At 41.9% G+C, this 16595-nt stretch overlaps 2 protein-coding genes across 8 annotated transcripts in view; one reads left to right on the top strand and one right to left on the bottom strand.

Moving 5' to 3' along the window:
• LOC149322955 (voltage-dependent L-type calcium channel subunit alpha-1D-like) overlaps window positions 1-11652 on the bottom strand; it is an 87637-nt gene extending 75985 nt beyond the window's left edge. For 4 of the 7 annotated variants that reach the window (XM_089485326.1, XM_089485343.1, XM_089485350.1 and 1 more), the window contains exons 1-5: window positions 6315-6675; window positions 5138-5393; window positions 4894-4999; window positions 2355-2494; window positions 563-705 (exon numbers count right to left, since the gene is read on the bottom strand). In XM_089485326.1, the coding sequence (XP_089341452.1) occupies window positions 563-705; window positions 2355-2494; window positions 4894-4999; window positions 5138-5393; window positions 6315-6342 (673 nt within the window). In that variant the 5' untranslated portion in view covers window positions 6343-6675. Of the gene's footprint in view, window positions 1-562; window positions 706-2026; window positions 2076-2354; window positions 2495-4893; window positions 5000-5137; window positions 5394-6314; window positions 6676-7191; window positions 7253-10358; window positions 10380-11576 lie in introns of those variants that run through there. The other 3 variants (XM_089485334.1, XM_089485338.1, XM_089485367.1) reach the window with 3 other exon arrangements.
• A 1800-nt stretch (window positions 11653-13452) lies between these two features.
• Window positions 13453-16595, top strand: part of LOC149322954 (coiled-coil domain-containing protein 22-like) — a 31891-nt gene continuing 28748 nt past the window's right edge. The window contains exon 1 of the mRNA XM_089485269.1: window positions 13453-13507. The gene's annotated coding sequence lies outside the window, so the exon portion shown is untranslated. The remainder of the gene's footprint in view (window positions 13508-16595) is intronic.

Genomic DNA, 16595 nt, shown 5'->3' with positions numbered 1-16595 from the left:
CATTAACTGCAAAGCAACAAGCAATCAAGGCACAGTAAGTCATACAAGATGCATCAATGTACTGGGCAAGAGTGAAGATAGCATACAAAGTTTGCACATGGGCCACGCAGTGTGTTTGAATGCACGCTAACATTTAATCCTTTGTAAGTTTGGATGGTGCACTGCCTGTGGGGCAATGTTATAGTTTAAATATGAGTTGTAATATCATGCTGCATGGTAACCTAGTCAGATAAAGGTGGCAGTGGTCACTTTTTCTACCAAAGGATAACATCATGTTGAGTACAGGGGTATGAAGGGCATGGAATATGAAGTGCAATAGGATGGCATCATGTGGAGTATGGGGTGGGGGAAACTTATGTAGAGCTATAATAGACTTGAGGCATATCAGTGCAAGTGTATACTATACTAGGTACATGTGATTTCACAAAGCACTGAGGCCATGTATGTTACAGCTCAATGAGGCATACAGACAAAAGTCATACAGCATGGCCACCCATACAGCAAGCAGCACTCAAATTATATGTATAAAATGAAGATAAAATGAAAGGTGAGAGATGCTTACTGGGTACACCAGAGACAAGGCGCAGAGGTCGCAGGACACGGAAGGCTCTCAGGGCTTTGACATCAAACCCACCCGGCTTCCCACTCATGTGATGTGCTTCTCCAGGTTTGTGGGAAACTTGTTCCAGAATGACGCTGAAGAGACTGCAGGGGGAAATGTTGAATGCAATAGGTAGGGAACATTCTCTCAATAAGCACTTTTAAAACCCTAATGTTAAAAGAGCTGTCCAAGGTGCTGCATGTATTCTGAGGACAGGATTCAATGCTTTGGATAACTCCTTTAAAGTTTGGACTAAATCCTAGGAGAGATTCGCTGCACCACTTTGAGGGAAGACACCAGTCATCACTACATGGCAGCCCTTTTATTTTCCCATACAAAATTTTTGTGTTGTCATCTTAAATCATGATGCATATTCACTGAACCTGCTCCTTTCATAAGTTTGCCCCATCCAGTCAAATTCTTGGAGAAGACTTGATACTTATTTGCTCAGAGCCCAAACAAAATTTGAGAATTCCAGATCTGTTGGGGAAGTTTATGGCTATTATCTCTCAAGTTAATTTCCTTATATTAGATGTTTAATGCAGGGGGAAATTAAGGAACCAAGGAAATAAGCGTTACTAGAATTAAACCCTAAAATAAGAAGTCGGTAGTTACCATAAATGTTCATTTTTGAATGGCAGGAAGAAAAATACCCTTATTCATGGGTTATTCCCTCACATGCCAGCTGAAAAGGCTGGCATGTGAAGAAATAACCCATAAGTGAGAGGAAGGCTCTACTGTGCCATCCAGAGCATATTGGTGTAACAGATTTTTCAGAACATGTATTACAATTTTCCCCCACAGGAGCAACATTTATAGAACTAAGATGGATTTTTAATGCATTGTGTTGTTATCTTTCCCTTCTTTCAAGTAAGAACAGGACACTAATGGGTGGTGTTATTCTGTTCGTGTTTGTGTGTTTGCCTGCTCTTTCTCAGAGAGGAAAAGCCCTCTCTGTTCTTCCTGTGAGCTTCATTGCTGGGTAGAGATTACAACCCAGGTTTCCTTCAGGCAACAACCAACATTAACTAATATTCCACACTACTTTTCTTAACTGGTTGTTTACAACTCAAGAGTTGCAGCCTTGAAGTTGCCATGAGATCCTAAGGCCTTATGATATCGTGAGGTTTGGGTGCTTAGGATGGCAAAGTGCTATGAATAGACCTCCTGGTGGTGGTGAGTTTTCACACAAAGCCACTACTATGAAGGCAATTTCTGCATGGCAACTATGAAATCAAAAAAGAGCTTGGAAATGTTATAGTTTTTTGAACTACAACTCCCAGAATTCTTCCCACCAATTAAAGCAGAACTTGAAAACATTACTTTTTTGCACAACAACTTGCAACCCATAAAACTGTTGTTCAAAAATGCAGTGTTTTCAAGTTCTGACTCAAAAAAGAGGAGAAAATAAGCAAGCCTCTGTACCTGTCATATACCCCACTGTAGAAAATATTTGATGATGAAGCGACCTGCAGATTTGGATACCCTTTTTTGCCACAAGAAAAAATGTTGCTGTTGTTGTTATTTAGGTCATTCATTTATATCCCACCATTTCCTTATTACTGGAAGTCAAATCAGTTTTTAAAAAGTAAAGCAAATACAGTTTAAAGCACTTTCAAAGACCTAAGTAAAAAACATATGTAATGTTATTGTTCAAAAGCAAGTAAACTATCCATGCAATTAAAATTCAAGGAAATCCATTACAAGACTAAAGATTATTATTACACATTCATTAATTTATGTTTATACTCACCCCACCACAACGATAACAAAATCAAGGAGATTCCAGCCATTGCGGATGTAGGCGCTGGGATGCATGACCAGGCCATAGGCCAGGATCTTGAGGAAGGTCTCCACCGTGAAGATGATGAGAAAAACGTATTCTACTTGCTCCTACAGAGGGAGGAGGAGGAAGAAACCACAAATTCTACTTTCCAAGCATCTGTCATTCGCATCTTGAGAAGTATCTATCGATCATCTCATTGGGATTTCAAAACTAAAAGCTGTGTCAAATGCTGCGAAATCTGGGCAATCCCAAAGTGGTCCATCTACAATGACTCTAAAAGTCTCAGGATTCCAGTACTAGAAAGCCAAAACCAGAAACAGTGACCAGAAAGCCTGATCAAGAAAAAAAATGACAAGGATTTCTCTGGATTAGAAACATCTCAGTTCCACATCGGCATGAGCAGCTTACAGAGCTAGTGGGGATACAGGAATGACATACAAACACAAATGCCAGCAAGGCATATATATGCATGCAGTAAGTGTGTCAATATGGAACCATGCATCCTGGTCAAAAGGCACATGCATGTTGAGCAGCATGCAAAATTGGGAAGATGCACACAGAATAAAAGGTTTAAATAGACCTATGAATTCAGGTCAACAGCTCATCCCTACTGTATCCTCATCACTAGGCACCATTTCCCTGTAAATACCAGAAACAAAATGTCATCCGGTTACCCCTCCACATCTCTTTTTCTTCAACTGAGAATAAAACCCAGAATCCCAGGAGTCCATTTTGCCATGGTAAATGATGGGGGGGGGGGGGGGTGGGGAAACTCCTCCTTCCCTAATGTGTCCCTAATGTATGTATTGTGTGAACTGTGCATCTTGCCATGCTTATGTTTCAGGGACAGAGACAGAATATAGAAATGAGATCAGGTTCTGCCCCTGACCTCACTGGTGTCAAGTGTGTCTGGATTTACCCCCAGAGCAGAGAACAGGAACCAGGAACTGGCCCCCATCCAGTTTCAGCCAAGGGATTATTCTGGATTTACTCCAGGGAAGCTGAGATCAAACTCTGGCCCTGACCTCAGCTGCAATCAGCAGATCAGTTGCACAGGAGAGCCGCTCCAGGATCATTGCAAGACCCTCAGCTATTCCCCCGAATCAGGGCTGTTTCATGATGGCCAGGGAAGCAGGGTCGGGGGATAGTTGCCTCAGCTGGCCTCAGTCAGGTGGTGGATTAATGGTTATTAAGAGATAATAGTTTTAATTAGCATTAACGTGTTGCCTTTAGCGGAAATCAAGAGGTAAAGATGGAATCATTAAGAAAGGAAGCGAAGAGCAAGAGTTTATTGGGTGAGGAGAAGGAGGAAGCATGGGGAGGGGCATAGGAAAAAGAAAGGCCTTGATCCAGGTTTCTAGGTTATTTGAAAGCAGTCATGTGCAGTGGGTTAGAGGAAGAGAAGAGAAATGGGAGCCATGATTCCTACTTCATCTAATGCTCACTCAGGCTATTTGTCCCTTAAGGTTAGTACAGTCAGCCCTTTGTATCCACAGTTTTTTTTTTATCCATGGATTCAAGCATCCATGGTTTGAAAATATTTTAAAAATATATAAATCCCAAAATGTAAATCTTGACTTTGCCATTTTATAAAAGGGACACCATTTTACTATGCCATTGCATTGGGGGGTCCTGGAACCAAACCCCAGCAGATACTAATGTACTGCCTATTTAAGCTGACAGCAGTTGTCAGGAGTTTCTCAGTCCTTTCTGGAGGTCCTTCCTAACTTGCTGTCCAAAACAATTAGAAGTGGAAATGCCCAGAATATTGTGTGTTGGTATGCAAAATGTGCATAATTCTTCTACCAAGCTATTACTGCCCTTCCAACACTTTACAGATGAAAACTGGATACATGGGGCCAAGCAACATTAGCATAGTCAAGATGGCAAAATTATTAATGATAAATAATACACAAGGTAGGAGAGGGTGCAGAAGTTTACTTTTGCCTAGACCTATAGGGATACACGAGAGCCACAGCGTCATAGTGGTTTGAATGTTGGACTATGACTCTGGAGACCAGGATTTGATTCCCAGCTCAGCGACAAAACCCACTGGGTGACCTTGGGCAAGTCACATTCTCTCAACCTCAGGGAAAGGCAATGGCAAACCTCTGAACAAATCTTGCCATGAAACCCCCATGATAGGTTCACCTTAGGGTTATCATAAGTTAGAAATGATTTGGAGACATATAACAACAACAATAAAGAAAAACAAGTTTCTGCCCCCCTCCCCTCCTCTTCATACTGCTTAGTTGATCGAGCACAAACTACTTTTGCATGTCAAAACTGGCTTGCAGCAACTGAAGTAAGCTGGGAACAAAGGGGAAGATGATAGAGAGAAACTGGGACATTTTAAAAACATCTGAAAAACAGAATTGAAAAAGGATTAATCAGGACTGCCCCTGCCAAACTGGAACAGTTGAAGGGTATGCTATAATGCCCTTCCCACTGCTGCAGTCACCTACAACCTGCTTCCATTTATCTACAGTCTGATAAAGGTACTCACCAAGTTGTGGTTGGAGACATTGGAGTCATCCTCAGGGAAGGGGATATAGACTCCTAAGGCCACACAGTTGGCAAAGATGGTCATAAGAATGAGGATGTCAAAGGGCCTGGAAAGCATTCAGTTAAGGACTCAAACAAGAACCTCTTCTCTACCCATCCCGCTCTACTTCTCCCCACTCAGAAAGACAAGCCCCGTCCCATCCACCCCCAAATCAAAATTCTCCCAATAAGTATACACAGGATGCTTCCATTCCACAATGCTGATAGCAGCCCGGCGAATAGGATTGTTCAGCCTGAGGCAGAAGAGGGCTCGGGGTGAACGATGGACCACATTGGTACCCTGGGTCTTATGCTTGTTGTGCTGGAGCTTCTTCTTCTGAGCATTGCTGCCTGTAGAGCCCAGAGTGTCTGTGCCCCCGTTGGTCAGCGTCCATGCCAGTGCCTGGCCTGTTGCCTCCACAAAAGCCTCAGCCGCTGAGCGTGGTACTTCAGGAGTGCCAGCTGTTGTGGGTAGGAGGGAGAGAGAAACAGAGAGGTTTTAGAGGGACTCTGAATGCCTTTAGAAACTTAATTACCTCATTCTTCAGTAAAGGTACAGATTAGGCATTCATTCTCCATTAAAAAATTGAGCATCTGTAAAGTTGTGTAAAAAGAGCAGTTGGTTAACAGAAAATATATTCAGTGTATGAAAGACATTTCCAAGGTGGAAGCCTCTGTAAAGACAGGCCAAATTAAGCTGTTTCGGGTCACTTTGGAGGTATGCTGTTTAAATGACACACACATTTTAAGAGGCCAGAAGCTGCACCAAAGCTGCACTCCAGTCCTTAGGACTGGAGCATAGCTTTGGCGTGACTTCTGGCCTTTTAGGACGCATGCAGCATTTAAAAAGCATACTTCCAAAGTGACCTGAAGCAGCTTTATTTTGGCCTGTCTTTTCAGTCCCATAGTTATCCTACACCCTGGGTGCAGACCCAGTCATTTACATACATCCAATCCCACTTGTCAGCCCCAACTGGATATCAAAATGACTGTTATTTCAGTCACTGCTCCATTCCTAAACTGACCTCCTCCTCTTCACTTCACCCTCTTAGCACAACAACACTTCATGTCTCCAAGACCCACGGTAATGGCAAAGTTTTGTCTGACGCTCTGAACAGCTGGATTCCAGATCAGCCATCTTTTGCTAACCCCTAGAAACCAATTTATTCCAGAACTCCTTACTTACCGCTATTTTGTTCTTAGTGGTTTCTGAATTAACCCCTCAGACTGTTGTCAGACTAAACACTTACTAAGGAGCAAGCCCCTTTGTCTCAAATTTCCCACATCTGAGTAAGCAGGCATACGGACAGAGCTGTCAAACTCCTACATGTCTCCAAACCCCTTAACCCACCCCAGTTAACCCGTTGACATGGGGTCACTCACGTCCTCCATTGCATTCCGACTCTGACATCTTGCTGGTTTGTTGCTGGTTGGCAGGGTTGAAAGGGCAGGTGTGCCAATCCCCAAAAGATGCTAGCACTTTGGCCTAACTACTTCTCCAACTCGTAAGGGTAGATCTTCCATTCTCTTGGCCTTTCTCCCAGGATGGGGAGGAAGGGACAGGTTAGCCCTTGTTGCTCTCATGGGAAGGCAGGAGCAGGAGCCTTACTTGCCCCTCTTCTGGATGTCATCTCCACCTGATTCTCACCATGGGGTTCCTTCCAAAAGGAACTGGAGCCCCCCTGCCTGTGTCTCTTTCATGCTCTCAGCTTGCTCCCTCTCTTTCTGTCGTTCTCCCTGCTTCGTTCCCTCGCTCGGTTGAGGATTAAGGCAGATTGCCTACTTTAAAGGGCAGCGCGGGAGGCAGGGAGGAGGGAGCTCACAGCTGGTTAGGTCACTGACTGTGGAGAGCTGGGGACATCCCAGGCAGCCAGCAAAGCCCAGACCAGCCCCAGAAAAAAGGTGCTCTTGTCAATGATGGGAGTCAAATGGGAACAACCTTGACCGAATCTAACTGTCTGCACCTGAGTTGTGTTGAAAGCAGCAAAAAAAAAAAAAAAAAAAAGAGGAACTCTTCCAAATACAATGGATCTCCCTACCACCAAGAATGGGCAGGTGCCACGTCTTTTATGAGAGCACTAACAGCTGCCCTTCTTTTTCCAGGCCATCCTGGTTGGCACTGCCACTCATCCTGCCAGAGGTTACTGTGTGCTCAGGGATGTGTTTGCCTGCGTTTTGATGGCTCATTATAGGATGCTGGGAGAAATCATTCCCAGCTCAGTCCGCTGTTTCATTATCGGAAATAAACTTGCTTCCTTACCTGAAAGAGCTCCGTTGCTCATATGTATCCTTCCATGCCTTAAGAACTTCCGCAGAGGCAGCTAAAATTAGAGAACGTTGTTTTAAATTAATTAATTGGTGGTACTCAATCCTGTTTAATTAAGTTCTATTACTAATTAAATGTCACAGACAAGTTGAAAAAATTGTACAGGCATAGGTTCCTATCTGCATTTATGGTGGGCTCACCCTGTTTTGGAAGATAAATGTTGAAGATGCTAAAAAACCTTAGCAATCCACCCATAATCCCGAATCCAGAATTGGCTTTAGTCTCTTAATAGAACAGATATAATGAACCATTCACTGCAGAAAAGGGATTTAATTAATTTTTGTTGTCTAGCTGTAAGCTTAGACATTGCTGCTATCTGGAAAGGCACGACCAAATTCTCTTTAATGGATTAGAAAAATAGGCAATGGAATTTAGCTCTCATGGAAAAAATTAACTTAACGTACTAACAGAATGTAAGAAAATTACTATGAAACAGACAGTTTTTATTACTTGGCAACCTTTTATTTCATTTGTAAATTATAAACTTCAGATTATTACACCCTTCCAATTCATCATGTGACAATTCATGAAAGGATGTATTGCCTGGATTACATTTTCTTTGCATTTTCAAGTAGAGTCATGAACTAATTTGGACCAGCTTTCCTTTTAGGGTAGTTATGTGGGGATGTGGGTGTTGCCTCCCCCCAAAAATGATGCCCCTCCAAATTAATTTTTCTTCAGTCCCTAAACTATCAGCAATCCAAAGAGTGAGACATTTAAAATCACTCACAACTAAAACTCTTCTATTTGCTGTGGCTTTTTGCATTCCCTTGGTCACTTTGCCTGCCTCCTTTACTTTGGATACCCAAAGCATATTTCTGAATGCTCAATTGACGTTTTCAATTATTCAAATGCTAGAAATTTGGGGACTGGAGGAACTTTATGGAGGGGAGTGGAATTTTTATTTGAGGGACAATGCGTTTATTTTGCCTCCCTGCAGCTACACTCTTTTCCCTCCATGGATACCTTGACCATAACTCTCCAATTGACCTATGCTCTGCGAGTGAATGTGTCTGTTATATTAATGAATTACTTATTGAAAAATATTTTTTCTTTTATCTAAATAAGATTCATTTAAAAAAAAATCTTCTGTAGGGAGCCAGCATGGTGTAGTGGTTTGAGTGTTGAACTATGACTAGAGACCTGGATTCAATTTCCAGGTCAACCATGAAAAGCACTGGGTGACTTTGGGCAAGTCATATTCTCTCAGCCTTGGGGGAAGGCAATAGCAAACCCCTCTGAACAAATCCTCCCAAGAAAACCCCATGATTGATAGGGTCGCCTTAGGAGCGCCGTAAGTCAGAAATGACTTGAAAGCACACAAGACAGATAGAGGTCTTATTTTAAGCAATCCTGGCAAATGAAGTGAAGTGGGCGACCACTAGGAAGAGGGCCCTTTTTAGTAGCAGCACATCCTGTTTAATACCAAGAAGCATTTACCTGGTGCCATCCTTGCGATCACTATGACACCTGGCAAGGTTCTTTCTATTTAACTAAGGGGTTATTCAGATGGTGAAAATAATTCAGGGAGAAACTGGGTTGAATCTTTGTTGTTCACATGCATTTTGAATGAATCCGGATTAAGTTCGGGATGGGTTGTCAAAAAAACCACTTAACCCACTTAATCGATGTTGGACTTTTTGCCCAAAGATTCTGATTCTTGGCTGTGTGAATAACTGATGCAAATAGAGCCAAGGTAAACTGGGATAAAACTCTGCATGCCTTGAATGTGCTTCTAATATATCACAAGAAATACAAATGAAAGGTTATGTATTACTACCAGCAAGGCCAAACATAATCAAAGGAGTTATGAGAGAGACGTATGAGTTATGGAGAGATTATTTAATTTATTTTATTTTATTAAAAGAGATTTCTTTATTTAATTTAACAATGGGGAAGCAGGAAGTTAATATTGTTTCTATACATAACTGTGCATCAAGCTAAATATTGAAGGAAATGTTATGAACTATGTAATTCAGGTTGAGTCAACAACAGATTATCTAAATCTATTCTATGTAGAAGGATGAACGATTTGGAGGTCATGTAAGAAGATGATATAATTTATTTGTGGGTTCAGAAACATGGATATTTTATCGTTGGAATTTTATTTCTAATAAAAGTAAAAAGAAAAGTAAAAAAATGACTTTAAACAGATCCCAGTGAAAAAAAGGAAAATAAAAATAAAATCTTAGGCCAGCAATTTCCAAATGTTGACAAAGAGTGCATGCATGTGAAATATTTGTTCTGCCTTTCTGTCTCCTCCTAGCAGCGGTTAGGTTTTAGTTTGGCCTGAGAAAACCTAAAGTATTGATACACATTAACTCACAAAATGGTCACCTGTCAACTTAAAGGGAGAGTTGTTGTTGTGTGCCTTGATGTCCTTTGGACATATGGTGATCCCAAGGCAAACATATCATACCACTTTAGGTAAATTGCTTTTTTGTAAAGGAGTTGAGAGAGAGAAAAATAGATAAATGGTACAAACACAGAGAAGGAGACAGAATGACTAAATGCAAAACTATGATATGTTTGCCTTAGGATCGCCATATGTCCAAAGGACATCAAGACACACAACAACAACAAACAACAGAGGCATAATTACTTTAACAGTTAAGGAAAAGAGGTGATTTGAGCGGGCCTAGCTTTTTTTATCCCTCAGTGGCCACTTGCATTTGACAGAACTGTTATTTAATGGTTTAAGTGTTGGACTTTGACTCTAGGAGAGCAGGGTTCAAATCCCACACTCAGCCATGGAGATCTCCTGGGTGACCTGGGCAAGATACACTCTCACAGCCTCAGGGGAAGGCAACCCTCCCCACCATCAATTCTTACCAAGAAAAGCCTATGGTAGTGTTACTATAAGTCAGAAAATGCTGCCACACTGCAGAATTAATGCAGCTTTGATACCACTTTAACTGTCATGGCTCCATCCTATGAAATCCTGGCATTTGTAGTTTGTTGTGGTACCAGAGCTCTCTGGCAGAGAAGGTTAAATATCTCACAAAACTACAAATTCCATAACTCTAAAGCACTCAAACAAAGCAATATCAAACTGCATTAATTCTGCAATGTAGATGCAGTCCATGTGGTAAGTTGTGTACCTTCAAGTCATATCTGACTTATGGTGATCCTAAGGTGACTCTATCATGGGGTTTTCTTTCTTTCTTTCTTTCTTTCTTTCTTTCTTTCTTTTCTTTGTCTTTTTTGTATATATATCCTATTCATTCATTAAAATACATCAGAAGAAAACACAATGCAAAGAAGGTCACAACAAGAACACTTTACAATTCACCTTTCACAATTAAAAAGAATTGTGACAAAAATATAAAAGAACAAACACAACTAAACAAAAATAATAACCTCCTGGATTTCCTCCTAGGCTAAATTCTATATTTTGTTTCATTTCAACTTTTTTCGTTAACAATAGTAAGTTTTCCACCCTACTTTCTCTATAGATCTCTATAATGCAAGACAATCCTAGACACTTCAGTTAATCCACATTTCACTTTTTCTCCACATTCTTTCTGTAGAAAAGTTACAAACTGTTCCCAATGCCTTTTGCTAAGGGCTCCCTATGGTGATTTTAATGGCACCCAAGGTATGGTGCCTTAGTTTACTTCTTCCTGCTCGGGCCAGTGGTCAGCTTTGCAAAAGGAAGGAGGAACAATGTTGTTGGCCCTATTTCTAATTCAGAAAACCAGCATTGTATGGCAATGGTAGACCCATGCTGAGTACTTTATTCCACAGCGTTGGGAATCTAAGATGTTTGACTGCCACTCAGCGTTTCTCAGTCCTGGTTAGAATTGCTGGAGTTGCAATCCAACAATGTCTAAGGCCTTGTGACCAAACCCAAGACTCATAGCTTGAGAGGGAAAGATGACATCCGTACTACATACTTACCTGTTTCATGCCACTTCCATGGCCATGGGCCCATCCTATGCAATCCTGGGATTTGCAGTTGGCGAGCTACATTGACTTTTCAAATAGAGAGCTCTAGCATCCGTCTGCAGAGAATTCTAAGTACTTCATTAAACAAGGATAATTCTGTAGGATGGAATCATGAGAGTCAATGTGCCATATGGCTTTGACTGCCATAGGTCTATCCTACAGAATCTTGGTATTTGTAGTTTGGTGAGGCACCAGAGCTCTCTCACAGATCAGGTTGAATACCTCACCAAACTACAAATCCCAGGATTCCACAGGATGGAGCCATGACAGTTAAAGTGTGTCAAACCACTTTATTTTTGCAGTGTGGAAGAACTGTAGTCAGCTTCCGCATATAGAACTGGAAGCAGGGAAGGCACCGTTTTGTCTTTTACCTTAGATCAATGTCTTGTCAAGCCCTGATGGATGTTAGAGGTTGGATCTCCCTTATCTGGAATTCCAAAATCCAAAATACTTCAAAATACACAATGGTCCACATGGGGCTGAGAGCAGCTTTGCTTTCTGGTGGTTCACACAAACTGTTTCCAATTTATAGCAATCCTAAGACAACTCTATAATGGTTTTTTGGGGTTTTTTGCAAGTTTCTTCAGAGGGGGTTTGCGCTTGCCATTCTCTGAGGCTGAGAGAGTGTGACTTGCAGGACCCCCCTCCCCAAATCCATGGATGTTAAAGTCCCATTAAATACAATGGCAAAATAAAACAGTATCCCTTATATCAAATGGCAAAATCAAGGTTTGCTTTTTGGAATTTATATTTTTTGGAGTATTTTCAATCTGGGGGTTCTTGAATCCGGGGATAAGAAATCTGCGGATACATAGGTCCAACTGTATGTGTGTATGTGTGTATTGTATAAAATACACACAACAGAATATAAGATATAATTGTGTGTGTGTGTGTGTGTGTGCGCATAATATAAAATACACACACCAGAATACACACATCAGAATATAAAGTATAATTATATGTGTGTGTGTGTGTGTATATATATTACACACCAGAATTTAAAGTATTTATATGTATGCGTGTGTGTGTGTATATATAATATAAAATATACACACCAGAATATAAAGTATAATTATACATATGTGTGTGTGTGTATCAGAATGTAAAGTATTATATGTATGTGTGTATGGAAAAATATACGCACATCAGAAAAATATACGCACATAATTATATGTATCTGTGTCTTTGTAATTATATATATTAATAAAACACACAGACCAGAATATAAAGTATGTGTGTGTGTATAATCATACTTTATATTCTGGTCTATATTTTGGGCTATGACCGTAAATAAATAAATGAAATGTATACGGTGTCTAGGAAGCATAAATGAATTTCAAGTGTAGGCTTGGGTCTCATCTTCAAGATATTTTATTATGCATATGCAAATATTACAAAATCTGAAGGGGAAAAAATTAATATTCAGAACATTTTAGCTCCCAAGCATTTTGGAGTCTAGTGTTTTCAATCTGAACTGGCTCATGATTTCTCCCCCTTTAGATGCAATTTGGGGAGGCCCATTGCAGCAGCAGAAGGCTCTGCCCCAGTTGCTAGGAGACAGTGGCTCCTAATGGCGCCCATCTACAAGGCGCTCCTCCCACTCTCAGCGGCCTCTCACGTTATGCGCCAAGACTACACTTCCCATGGTGCTCTCTGTTCTTGCGTCACCGGGCGTCTGACAACATAGACTCTTAAAAGTGCAGATGCTTCCTACATGGAAGGAAACGAACTTTTGAAGACTTGTCATTGCTTCTTGCTTTTGTTGTTGTGTCCCTTCAAGCCTTTTAGCTTTCATTTGGTCGTGTCCTACTACGTTATCCTTGCATGTCCTACATTTTGCAGTGCTTTGTCCTCCTTTGTGGTTAGGACATCTGGTCACCCCTCTGATTTGGGCCAAGTCTGAAGTCACACTCTCTCAGCCTCAGAGGAAGGCAACAAACCTTGCCAGGAAGCCCCATGATAGAGTCACCTCAGGGTTGCCATAATAAGTGGGAAAGGACTTGAAGGCACACAGCAACCTTTGTGTGCTTTTAATTCTTTTAATATCATTTGTATATTTCTCCAGTGTGGAGGCAGCCACAGTAAACTAACGAAAGAGCAGCCTCCTCCACCCGAATGGACCGACTTGCTCTTCTTCGCAGTCCCTGGACTACAAACGCAGGACCACAAATCCCAGCATGCAGCGCGCCCTGCAAAGAGGCCAGTGGGGCGCCTGCACTACATCTCCCAGGGTGCTCCGGGGCAGGTCCTGTGACTGAGCCCAGCCTGCTGCCTCCTGGCCCAGCTCAGAGCGGAGGGCGCGGTGAGTAGGCGCTCGGCTGCCTCCCTCCTCCTCCTCCTCCTCCTCCTCCTCCCCCCCTCCCCAGGGCACAAGGTACAGCCCCCTCCGTACCTTCCTCCCGAGAACCCCCAAAAAAGCTGCGGCAGGGAATGATTCGCCCTAGAACCCACGCCATGCTGGAGGGTCCCTCTCCCTTCCCTCCCTCCCTCCCTCCCTCCCTCCCTTTCTCTTTTTTGCTTTCCTTATTTTCCTTCATTCCTTCTTTCCTTTCTTCCTTTACTTTCTTTCACTTCCTTCCTTCCTCTCTTTCTTTCCCTCTTCTATATCTTTCTTTCTTTTCCTTCCCTTCCTTCCTTCCTTCCCCTTCCTTCCCTCCTCTCTCTCTTCCTTTCTTTCCCATCCCTTCCCTTCCCTTTCTTCCTTCCTTCCTTCCTTTCCCTTCCTTTCCATTCCATTCCTCTTTCATTCTTTCCCTTCCTTCCTTCCTTCCTCTCTTCCTTCCTTCCCTTCCTTCCTTTCCATTCCATTCCTCTTTCATTCTTTCCCTTCCTTCCTTCCTTCCTTCCTTCCTTCCTCTCTTCCTTCCTTCCCTTCCTTCATTTCCATTCCATTCCTCTTTCATTCTTTCCCTTCCTTCCTTCCTCTTTTCCTTCCTTCCCTTCCTTCCTTTCCATTCCATTCCTCTTTCTTTCCTTCCCTTCCTTCCTTCCTTCTTCCTTTTTTCCTTCCCCTCCCTCCCTTTCTTTCTTCTTTCTTTCTTTCTTTTCCTACTTTCCTTCCTTCCTTCTTCCTTTCTTCCTTCCCTCCCTCCCTTTCTTTCTTTCTTTCTTTCTTTCTTTCTTTCCCTTCCTTCCTTCTTTCCTTCCCATCCCTCCCTCCCTCATTCTTTCTTTCCCTTCCTTCCTTTCATATGCATGTAGACTCTGTCTGAAGGGCTCCTATTAGGATATTAATGAGGGGGTAGGTGACACATGTCCAGGGTGCATCCACACTACACAAATAATCCGGATTAACACCACTTTTAACTGCCGTGGCTCAATTTTATGGAAATCTGGGGGTTGCATCCACACTGCAGAAATAATCTAGTTTGACACCACTTTAACTGCCATGGCTCTGCTCTGGTGCCCAAACAAACTACCAGCCCTGCAATTCCATAGCATTAAGCCATGGCAGTTAACAATGGTGTCAAACTGTATTATTTCTGAAGTGTGAATGCAACCTCGATGTACTAACCACAAAGGGAGACAAGGCACCTCCAAATGTGGGACATTTAAGGGAAAACGTAATCAGCTGTATTTTTCTGATGAACTTGTCTTTATTAAAATGCCTTACTGGCTTGCAATATACTTGTAGAACTGAGCGAAGCAAATGCTTAAAATCGTACTTTACTAGCAAGAAGCCCTTGAGTGAATCTACATTTAAATCATTCCTTTCATTTGTTCATTGTGCTGAAATTAAGGAGGAAAAACGCTTTCATTTGCATTGTGTCTTCAAGCAACCCATTGCCTAACACATTTGCTGTCCATTTCTCCTCTGAGCACCTTGAGCTCTGGGTGCGAGTCTTGTCTACTGCTGCCCCTAGGAAAAAAGAACTTTAGAAGGATCCATCCTATCCCTCTATTTGCAGGCTGCCAAATAAATGAATTTCTTGAAGAAGAACAGCAAATGTGGTGTGTTTTTTAGTGTTGCTCAGAATGGAGGACAATTTGGCATTCTTCCTGGACAGAAGTTTGAAATGTAGGACATGTCCTGAAAAAGGAGGATGTCTGGTCACCCAGCATGCGTCAAATGTATTCTTCACTGGCCAAGAATGAGGGATATTGGGAGTTGGAGACCAGTGACATCTGGCAGGCTGCATGTTCCTTTGTTGTTGCTGTTGTGTGCTTTCAAGTTGTTTCTGACTTATAGCAACCCCAAAGCGACCCTATCACAGGGTTCTTGGCAAGATTTGTTCAGAGGAGGTTTACCATTCCCTTCCTCTGGGGCTGAGAGAGTGTGACTCACCCAAGGTCACCCAATAGGTTTCCATGGCTGAGTGGGCATTCAAACTTTGATCTCCAGAGTCATAATCCAATGCTCAAATTCCTACACCATGTTCCTTGTTGTTGTGTATTTATGGCGACCCTAAGGTGACCCTATCATGGGATTTGCTTGGCAAGTGTCTTCAGAGTGGGGTTGCCATTGCCATGCTTTGAGGTTGAGAGTGTGTGACTTACCCAGGGTCACCCAGTGGGTTTCACTGGCTGAGTGAGGATTTGAACCCTGGTCTCCAGAGTGACAGTCCAATGCTCAAACCACTACAGCACATTCCTTACCACCTTCTTGAATTTTTGATGGCTTTATAATGGGGTTTGTTTGTTGGGGGAAATTTATGTTTCCAGACTCCAACCCAGACATTTTGGCCTTAGCAGTAAGTAAGGAATCATAGAGTTGGAAGAGATCACAAGGGCCAGAGCAGGACAGATTGTCACTGATGTTCATCTGACATTCCAAAATTTGTTCTTGGTGGTGATTATGATGATTTTAGCGTCACACTGAAGCAAGTAGAGCTGCTGGAGCTGACAGAGGAGAGGGAAACCAACAGCACATCATAGGCAATGGAGTAGAAACTAGCGATGGAAACCTCTCCTATGATACAGTATCAGATGCAGAGAAGCTTTGATATTCCAGATATTTTGGATTGTAACTCCCATAGTCCTTTTCCACCGTCGCCCTTGGGTGGGAGATGTAAGCCAAAACATCTGGCGAGTCAAAAGATGTCCCAACATGCCAAGTGTTCTTTGTGTCTTACAATATGTTTTTGCATCATTTTTATTTAATACATTTATTTAAGAGATTTATACCCCTGCTTTCTCCCTAAATGGGATTCGAGGTGGCTTACAATAACCTCAAAAGAGAGAGCTAAAACATTAATTCCAAAAGTTAAAAAAAGTACTAATATTAACACATTAGTTTAATAGAATCATGTCAAACTGAACCCTGATCTCCAGAGTCGGAGTCCAACATAATAATAATAATAATAATAATAATAATAATAATAATAATAATAGATTTATTTATATCCTGCCCAATCACAGAGAATCTGGGTGGGTTACAGCAATAAAAAAAT

The sequence above is a fragment of the Sceloporus occidentalis genome, unplaced genomic scaffold (assembly GCF_023333645.1).
Source record: "Sceloporus occidentalis isolate IW3139 unplaced genomic scaffold, rSceOcc1.0.p SCAF_1, whole genome shotgun sequence".
In the NCBI taxonomy this organism is placed as follows: domain Eukaryota; kingdom Metazoa; phylum Chordata; class Lepidosauria; order Squamata; family Phrynosomatidae; genus Sceloporus; species Sceloporus occidentalis.
This window is presented reverse-complemented; position numbering and strand designations above follow the sequence as displayed.